The 10,482-nt window shown below is 40.0% G+C and overlaps 1 protein-coding gene across 1 annotated transcript; it reads left to right on the top strand.

The window, feature by feature from the left end:
* The first annotated feature begins 307 nt into the window (after positions 1 to 307).
* prkar1ab (protein kinase, cAMP-dependent, regulatory, type I, alpha (tissue specific extinguisher 1) b) lies at positions 308 to 9,820 on the top strand. The gene is given in 11 exon segments (XM_051914511.1): positions 308 to 350; positions 353 to 504; positions 879 to 1,046; positions 1,132 to 1,223; positions 4,248 to 4,309; positions 4,392 to 4,438; positions 4,614 to 4,772; positions 4,859 to 4,919; positions 5,002 to 5,123; positions 5,208 to 5,289; positions 7,125 to 9,820. Coding segments are annotated over 11 exon segments (1,137 nt in total). The 5' UTR covers positions 308 to 331; the 3' UTR covers positions 7,298 to 9,820.
* Positions 9,821 to 10,482: the final 662 nt, after the last annotated feature.

Here is a 10,482-nt window from a genome sequence, read left to right as displayed (position 1 = left end):
GACGCAGTACCAGAAGTTTCCACTAGTGTGACTAAATCAGGACAAATTAACCTTTTCGAATCATGTCCATGATTTTTTTTTTTTGTGTGTGTGTGTTCACATATCAAGTGCCAAAACCTTTACCAAGTTTTGTACCATTCCGATGAAGTAAAAAAAAAAAAAAAAATGTAAAATTTTTCGGTCAAAAATGACTGAAGAGCACCAGAGGGTTAATCTATTATATTTCATTTATTCAACATCTTTGTGTCACTTATTTTAACCCTAACTTATTGATTTCTGCTTGTGAATACGGCTGCCCACTGCAGGTCAGAGGTCAGATCTAGCGTTCATCATGGCGTCAGGCAGCGCGAGCGGCGAGAGGAGAAGAGTCTGAGGGAATGTGAGATATACGTGCAGAAACACAACATCCAGCAGCTGCTGAAGGACTGCATCGTCCAGCTGTGCACCTCACGGCCCGACAGACCCATGGCCTTCCTCAGAGAACACTTCGAAAGGCTGGAAAAGGTTTGTACGTTTGGATAATTCTGACGTAACAGAATCCTAGAGATCTGGAACCTTCGCTGACATCACTTTGCGTTAAGAAAGATGGGATGTGTTTATTAAAACAAGCACAGCTTCGGATGGCTTTTTGTTTTTATAAATCAGTGGCAGCAGCAATCGATGAATTTCTCCAATCATTTTGTTCACTAACTCCGCCCCTTTCTTACATTAACTTTGAGATTTGAGTGTCACACCCACATCCCAAAATCCAACAGCCGATGGATAGAACTAAGTCCTGTTCTTCATTTTTTTCCCTGATAATGTTTCATTCGAATATACATCACATATGTGCTACATTGCGACTTCAAATCCAACCAAAATCCTCCTTTTTTTTCCAGGAGGAAGCGAAGCAGCTTCTGAACCAGCAGAAGGCCAGCTCTCGCTCCGACTCTCGTGAAGATGAGGCGTCTCCTCCCATGAACCCTGTGGTGAAGGGTCGCAGGCGGAGAGGAGCCATCAGCGCAGAGGTCTACACCGAGGAGGACGCCGCCTCTTACGTCAGGAAGGTCTGTATTTCTCAGAATGGCATAATGTCTGATTCAGGTGAATCAGTCTGAATCAGGTGAATCATGTGTTCTGTCTTCTGTGAAGGTCATCCCTAAAGACTACAAAACCATGGCTGCTCTTGCCAAAGCCATCGAAAAGAACGTGCTCTTCTCACATCTGGATGACAATGAAAGAAGGTGACTATTTATTTCTAATTTAGCAAAACACTACGTGCAAAAACACTGTTTTTCCTGCACTGGCCAGTTTTGAGATTATGGGCCTTTTTAGATGTTTTTATTATTTCAGACTAGTGGAAAAAAAACATGCAGGGTTTATTTTATTGCACTTTATCTATTTGCAGTTAGGCTGCGTTCACACTGCGAGCCTTAATGCTCAATTCCGATTTTTGCTCAGATCTGATTTTTTTTGTATATCTGTTCACATTGTTGTTTTAAATGTGGCCAGTATCAGATTTCCAGTGTGAACAGATCATGGTTCTGAACTGACCTGCATGCACAAAAGAATGATACAAACAGGGACTTTACCACAAAATCCACTCAAATGCTCGTCAAAACTAGTCCAAAACTAGCCCAATCGCGTTCCGTGGGGTATCCCGGTAAAAATCGTGTTCCGGGGGTTAAATATCACGTTAGTGCGGTCGCTTTAACCCACGGAGTTGCAAACAACCTGTGGCAACCATAGACTGTAAATAGGGTGGACGACGCGACGCCGCTTCCTTCCATTGTAATGAACTGGATGTAAAACGTACGACGATGGACGTTGACATGTTACACACAAACGTATGTTTGGAGCCTGGGCATGCGCAGAAGGAATCGTCAGTAGAGTCCGGAGGCGGAGTCACGGTATCAAACTTCCGCTCAGACGTCTACGTCATCATTGATGTATTTTAAATAGGTTATATATTATACACAATTTAAATTCCCCCTATAAAATAATAGGCTATTCTGTTTCTAGAGCAATAATATTTTTGAAACAGCAAATTCAGTAGAAAAACTCAATATAATATGCCACTAGAAACAACTCTAAAATGTCAGAAACGGTCCTAAATCAAGTTTAAATCTCCATTACAGGAGATCGATTGCTGTAGACAGTGCTCTATAATTAATTAGAGTAGGCTATCATTAGTTTTGTCCTGCTAATTATTATTTTATACCCGTAAAAATAATTAGTAACTGCCAGATAATGATCACCTGCTTTTTCCAACATGGTTAATGTTAGGCGTGTTATCTTAGCTAATAACATTTATTAATTAGCTTATAAAGCCCACATTTAACGTTACCGAAAAAAGTTCAGTGATCCGTCAGATCCTGTAGGTCGGTTAGTACAGTTTACTGCTGAACAACTCATTTTGTCGGTGTGAAATAACACAGAAATCGAAAATTAGTAGTTAGTTATATATCTTCAAGCTGCCCTCGAAGCTCCGACAGTCCTCAGAGAAGCTGTCAGTCACAACTGTCAATCATAACGACACGCCCCGTTTCTATAGCATCAAATTGCTAGCTAAAATCAAACTTATCACAAAAACGAACAATTGAATATATATCAGCGTGATAACAACTACCTTAAATGACCAAATCCATCTTTCGGAAAATTTCATTTGAAGCGTAATTTATTTTTTTTATTTTGACTCAAGTGCCATTCGTTTTACATGGAGAGGGCGGGGTTTATGACCTGTGTTTAGGAGCCCGCAGCTTCACTTTTCAGGATGTATGAGGCACACCCGGTGGCAACAGTGAAAAATTAACCCAATTCTGCAGGAAAATGGCGGACTTGGCGACACACACAGTGCGCTGTTTACTTCCGTATGACAGAGGGCATTAAAGTAAGCGATAATGCGTTTATTTATAGTGTGATCGAAATTATGCGCAGGCAATATGAAATATGAAAAATAAAGACAATGATATGACAAAAGAGAGCAGAGTTTTGAAACTTATGATACATCACTGTCCTTCTGACTACCTTTCACAACTGTCTTGATAACACTGGGTATGTTAAATCTTTTGAATAGACTCCCATGAGTGCAGAATCGTGACGAAAGTTGATCTCGAGTGACGTAAAAATTGCATGAATTCCGACTGTTCACACTGCGGTCGCATTACAAAACATCTGACCTGTGTCGGATTTAGTACCACATATGGAAGTGGGACAAATCGGAATTGAAACGATCAGATTCCATGTGGTTTGTACTGTTCACACTGTCATGGGGAAAACAGATGTGAGTCACATGTGGGCAAAAAAAAAATCAGATTTTATTCCAAACAACATGGTGACAATTAATTTTTCTTATCTGGCTGATGAAAGTATTTTCTGATTTATGGAGTGATAATAAAAGACATACCCAAAATCCCATCTGTAAATACCCAAAAGAATTTTAAACGTGGCTTTATTCGATGTTCAGATTTCTGTTCTGGAATTGTATGCAGAATATTCATTGTTAATTATATAATGCCTCATTTGCATATTTAAACAACATTTCAGGAAACTTGTAATTAGTGCTGTCAATCTATTAAAAATTAACTAATTAATTGCACTTTTTTTTTTTCTGTGGAGTTTTTAACATTTTTATATTGTAATAATTTCACAGTTACTCTCCAAATTAACTTAAAGACAGCATATTTTAAATATTTGTTTAATGGCATCTTTTTATGAATGAAGGTCAGATTCACTGTTATAAAAACATTAATTATAGACATTCAACATTACAGTATAACTGAAATCTATCAATTTCAACATTTATTAGGCTTTAAAAAATATCAATTTAAGTGAACTGAAAACAATCTTCACATAAACCCATTATAATAAATGTCATATTTACCTGTCTAACAGGAAGGAAATATACAGAAATTGAATAAAGTTATCAAACACTTTACAGTCTTCACTGCATAAATTATAAATGAAATATAGATTAATCCTTATTAAAGCTACAGTTTTCTCTGTTATGATGAACATTAATGAAATCATCACAGCAACTGGTTTATTAGGCTGCTGTCACTTTAAGAGCTGCCGCTGCCGAACATGACGCGCATCTCATTTCCTCCCAACTCTTTAAGTTCATTTAAGACGTTATTTAACTCATTTAAGACTGCTCTTATGAGGATACTCCACAAAACGGGTATTTTGGCATAATTCTGTGTGTTATTGTTTGTTCAAGCGTGAAAGATCATTTACTAACTAAATTTCTGTACTGTTTTAACCTACAGTGACATATTTGACGCAATGTTTCCAGTCACCTACATTGCAGGAGAGACCGTCATCCAACAAGGTAGAACTCTAAAACACTTACAGTATGAAGAGTCATATTGACCTTATTTGTACATTTATTTAATTTCACACTTGTTTTCTAGGTGACGAGGGCGATAACTTCTATGTCATTGACCAGGGTGAAATGGATGTAAGTTACACCTCCTCACTTTAGGATGTATTCATATAATAAACCATAAACTTTTTCAGCCCAAACAATTCCTGATGGAGAACATCAAGTCCCACTCTGGATTTGTTCTCAATCAGTATCCTGTTTCACACGCCACATTACGGCAGTAAAGCGTGACGAAGGTGTTTCTTCACAGGTGTATGTGAACAGTGAGTGGGTCACCAGCATCGGCGAGGGCGGCAGCTTTGGAGAGCTGGCTCTGATCTACGGCACCCCGAGAGCCGCCACCGTCAGAGCCAAGACCAACGTGAAGCTCTGGGGCATCGACAGAGACAGCTACAGGAGGATACTGATGGTACACCTGACCTTCCCTCACATCACTGCAGTGTTCAGAGGCACTTCATATTACTAAACATGAACATATCCTGTGTTTGACTATAGGGAAGCACTCTGAGGAAGAGGAAGATGTATGAGGAGTTCTTGAGCAAAGTATCGATATTAGGTAATTCTATCTATCTAAGTGATATATAGAGAGAGATATATCTCGTGAGTTCCTGTGACGTGAGTGTATGGGATCATTGCAGAGTCTCTGGATAAGTGGGAACGTCTGACTGTGGCTGATGCTCTAGAGCCGGTGCAGTTTGAGGACAGCCAGAAGATTGTGGTTCAGGGAGAACCAGGGGACGAGTTCTTCATCATCCTGGAGGTGAAGTTTCCCATCTGCTGAAAGCGTGTCAGGGTTTGTGCTGGTGTTGTGATTTTTAAAGTCATGACATCTCTCTTTCCTCAGGGATGTGCAGCCGTTCTGCAGCGTAGGTCAGAAAATGAGGAGTTTGTAGAGGTCGGCAGGTTAGGACCGTCAGACTACTTCGGTAAGTGTTGAAAAACATGGATGTTCCAGTACATGTTCTTAAAGGGATAGTTTATCATTTAGCTTAAAAGGGATAGTTCACCTCATGTTTTACTCACCCTCAAGCTATCCTAGGTGTATATGACTTTCTTCTTTCAGACGAACATAATTGGAGATTTTTAAAAATATAAAAATATTCTGGCTCTTCCAAGCTTTATAATGGTAGTGAATGGGTGGCGCAATTTTGAAGCCCAAAAAAGTGCATCCATCAATCATAAAAGTAATCCACGCTCACACATCTACAATGTCACCAAGGCTCACCCCAATCGGCCTGAGGGGGGCGCTACAGTGGTGAAAATCCTAAACCGTTTGGCGTAGACTCAAGTGTGTTATATCGTCTTGGCTCAAGATGGACAAAAAGCACGCCTCTGATTCGCTCGTTGTTCTGGTGAAATTTCCGGGTATTTTGGATTTTTTTGATAAACCTACTTTTGCAAACTAGTCTTAGGTTTTTGACTCGATCGGAACCAAACCAGTGCTTCTCTGGAGTCTGATTGTCAATAATTATCAAAAAAAGTTGGAATTTTGATTCACGGTCACTAAGGGCGCCAAAATGTTCAAAGTGGGCGGAGCCACTTTTACTAAAATGGCTATAACTTGTGAACAGAATGAGATATTTTCACCAAACTTGGCACACCTATGTAAGAGCTCATTCTGTGGTCGCGTGAAAAAGGACGTGGCGACTGGCCACTTGGTGGCGCTATAACATGGAAAAAAACTTGAAAATGGCTATAACTACTTTACCGTTAGTCCGATTGGCTTGAAAATTGGCATGCGGTGTCTTTGTCCGAGGTGCCATGATTGTCTGTGAGGACACTGGCGTGTATCAAAAAACATGTCTGACATCGACCAATGAATTTTGAGCAGCTATCAGACAAGGTTAACGGAGGCCGATCGGAACGAAACCCTAGAGCCTAGAGTGCTGTGAGAAATTCGAAAGAAATCGGCCACTGGGTGGCGCCTTTGCGTTTTTCACATGTGTAAAGGATTGTATATCACGTGATTTCTCGCACACGCCCACGACATTCACACCACATGGTAGAACTCCTCATTCTGAGCAACTTTGCCTCTAAGACCGCCGCTGTCCATCAAATCATTCGTCAAATATTGGAGAATATTTCAAAAACCAACTTTGGCGAACTATTCCTAGGTTTTTGGCTCAACCTCGATAACTGTTAAAAAGCTTTATAAACCATATATTTCCTTTGGTAAATTGCCTGTATTGGCATCTATGATCGAGATGGTTACAGGCTTGCTAATTAAAACATTATACCTTTTTACGCATGTGATTAAAGGCCTTAAAACGCTTGAACCCTGATAATTGCTGCTCGCAGCTATATTTTTTTAATATTACTCCGATTGTGTTTGGCTGAAAGGGCTAAATTATGGGAAAATTTTCATTTTTGGGTGAACTATCCCTTTAATCATTTGATACAATGCACTTGTGTTCATACATGTTTTACATTGTACTTCTATTTAATTAATTTCTGTATATTACACTGTTGGCCTTCCCTTACCCCTTAAACCTACCCATACCACCAAACCTGTCCTAACCTTACCCATATCCCACCTCAATAGCTGCACAAGTGTTTTGCAATACAAGAAGTTGTTTTGATGTATCGACATAGTAGTTAAAGACACCTAATATAAAGTGTGACCGGTCTGAATATGATCTGTTAGTCAATAAAATTTATCTTATTGCATATGATACAGCTTATTCATTATAATGGGATAATTATTCATGAATCTATATACAAATAACATAACCTGAATTGTAATATTTGTGTGTTTCTCCAGGCGAGATCGCTTTGCTGATGAACCGACCCCGTGCGGCAACCGTGGTGGCCCGCGGGCCGCTCAAATGCGTCAAGCTGGACAGGCCGCGCTTCGAGCGTGTGCTGGGACCGTGTTCGGACATCCTCAAACGCAACATCCAGCAGTACAACAGCTTCGTGTCGCTCTCCGTCTGAGAATCCCCGCCCCCAAAAAACCTCAACCGCAGGGTCCATCACACCGTCAGCTTTTCATCTACACCTCGTAATCCCAAGCGTTCACAGGCTCGTTATCGTCACGCGCTTCGTCAAGTGCTTCCCGCGAGAGCTTTAACAGCCGCTTTCATCGTCGGACATTTAGAGCCAAATGAAAGGACAGACAATCAAAACGTACGTTCCTCCAATCAAATCGCATCCAGTGTTTTTACCTTTAATTCCAAGCAGTAAACAAAAACAGTAGAGGAGTATAAATATATTTATAGTAGAGTTATTCTAAAACCGTTCTGATTTCTTTTACCCTCACAGTGCAGGTTAGTTTTTTAAGACTAGTTTTATAAGATTAACTGCCTACATATATAACAAGAGTAAGATGTTTGGCTGTACTGATTATATTCTTCAAGCCTTACCGCCTCATTTCCCCTTCGATATCACGGTTACACATGAACTTATAGGAATTGTATGCTGTTTTATTTCTTATTATCATTCCAGCACACGCTCTTGCTATTTGTGTTCAGTTGCTTATTGTAGTAAATTAGTGAGGCCGTTCCTGTGCGGTGTCAGGTTTTATTGTGGCTGATCAAATTTTTAAAAGTGATTTTTAACTACAGGAAAACTCAAAACGATGGCAGTTTGTTCTGTTACAATGCCAGTGCCAAACGTTGGACAGAGCCTCACTTCTTGACTTCTTGACTTGACAAGAGATTTAATTTGTATGTTCCTGCATGTGCGCCGTCACCGATTGAGAACAGCTTTCGGTCAGGATGATTCAGTATTTAACTTTTTGTCAGTATATGCTGAGAAATACCAGTTTTATTTTTTAATAAGCTTATTTTTCCACAGTGGCGTATTTAGTCGCATGTCATAATTTCAAGTGTTTCTGTGGCCATTTTTTAAACAGCTGTTTTAATGTTGATCTAAAGCAACCGAAAGGATTATAAAATTAGGTTTTAACGTCAATGCCGAGGTCTCTGGTTTCTAGTGGTACTGTTTGAAAACAGAGGCTCGCAAACACAGTCGGCCGCGTTCGTGAAACAGAAAATCCATGCGTTTCACAAATGATCTTTGATACATTTTTATAAAAACTTGACCTTGGCGATTTGATGTTTACATGTCCGTATTCTGTTGAGTGATCAATGTTTGATTCTCTTTATTTACAACATGTTCCTCGTTTTAGTTTTTGAGAAATGCAGATTAAAAAGGTGTATCACAAAGATTTTTCCAAAATTCTTTCAGCTGCATCTTCGTAATGTTTATCACCCATGTTTTCTATCTGTGTGAATGGACATAATCGAGAATGACTGATGAATAGAGCTTGCCCATTCCTGTTCCCGGAGATCGACCTTCCTGCAAAGTTCAGCTTCGAACCTGATCAAAACAAGTGAAGCAGCTAATTAAAGGGGACCTGTAATGCCCCTTTTACAAGATGTAATATAAGTCCCCAGAATGTGTCTGTGAAGTTTCAGCTCAAAATCCCCCACAGATCATTTATTATAGCTTGTCAAATTTGCCCCTATTTGGGTTTGAGCAAAAACATGCCATTTTTGTGTGTGTCTCTTTAAATGCAAATGAGCTGCTGCTCCCGGCCCCCTTTCCAGAAGAGGGCGGAGCTTTAACGGCTCACGCTTCGGTCGCTCAACAACAACAAAGCCGGAGAATCTCACGCAGCCAAAATGAGGATTGTCAGTAACGGTGTTCATCCTTACATTGTTCAAACCGGAGTCGACACTGATGGAGAGACTCAGGAAGAAGTTACAACTTTTAGACGTTTCTGAATGGTTAGTGGATAAATTTATGTAGTTGCTGTGGAGTTGATTCAACTCATCCACTAGCATGTGCCGTCATGTTAATCTTTTGTGTTGAATTGACCCTCGTTTGTGAAGCAGTCCGGCGTAAAATGACGGCATGACAACAACACTCTACTACAACAACTCTTCCTCTTCTCTAAAGCAGCCCAACATGGCCCCGCCCCCTTTGTTGTGTGTTCTCGGGGGCGGGGTTTATGTAAATACAAGGGTTTGTGATGTCACTAACCTGGGAAGAAGCTCATTGTAGTCCCTACCAGCCGTTTGTTGTAGTCCTTAAAGTTCAATTTTACAGAATTCGCTTTTTGAGTGTTGTAACTTTGCAGATGTTGTTTACGCTCAAACAGCAGCATTACACACTAACTAAAGTTAAATCATAATCAACCACCCATTTAAGACCTTCAGGAGCACTTGATAATTACAGACAGGAGTGTTGGATTTGAGTGGGATCTGAACTGGATCTCCAGGAACAGGATTGGGCTTCCCTTTGGTTAGATGCTCCTTCAAACCCAAAAGTTTCTGCTAGTTCTGTGACCTTATGAGCTGCTGATATATTACAGACCTCAGATGATGTTTTATTTGTCAATGTTACCCAAATGTGTCGTTTCATTTCCAGCGAGTTCTGCGCAGAAAATAATCATTTTGGTATAGATCGTCCAAATGGCAGTTTAAGCAATAAAAAGGTTGGATTATTGAACAATCGGCTGCACTTTCTTTTCAGACAAATGCAAGTTGTCATATGGGGTGCCAGACACAAGGGGGCAGTGTTCACCTGAGAGAGAAATGTCTGTATCTGTGTTCTGAATTATTACTTAGGTTTTTTAATATTAAGTCAAACTGTGTGGGCATTAAAGGGTTAGTTCACCCAAAAATGAAATTTCTGTCATTAATTCCTCACCCTCATGTCGTTCCACACCCGTAAGACCTTCGTTCATCTTCAGAACACAAATTAAGATATTTTTGATGAAATCCGATGGCTCAGTGAGGCCTGCATTGCCAGCTAGACAATTAACACTTTCAATGCCCAGAAAGCTACTAAAGACATATTTAAAATAGTCATGTGACTGCAGTGGTTCAACCTTAATGTTATGAAGAGATGAGAATACCTTTTGTGCACCTAAAAAAACAAATAACGACTTTATTCAACAATATCTAGTAATGGGCGATTTCAAAACACTGCTTCATGAAGCCTCGAAGCTTTTGTTTTGAATCAGTGGTTCGGAGCGTGTATCAAAGTGGCAAAGTCACGCCCCCCAGTGGTGAAACACTGAAATTTCTAAACACATGATGTAACGAAGCCTCGATTACTGAAATCACGTGACTTTGGCAGTTTGATTTACGCTTCAAACCACTGATTCGAAA

This window comes from Ctenopharyngodon idella, chromosome 12, assembly GCF_019924925.1.
Source record: "Ctenopharyngodon idella isolate HZGC_01 chromosome 12, HZGC01, whole genome shotgun sequence".
NCBI classification, from domain to species: Eukaryota; Metazoa; Chordata; class Actinopteri; order Cypriniformes; family Xenocyprididae; genus Ctenopharyngodon; species Ctenopharyngodon idella.
This window is presented reverse-complemented; position numbering and strand designations above follow the sequence as displayed.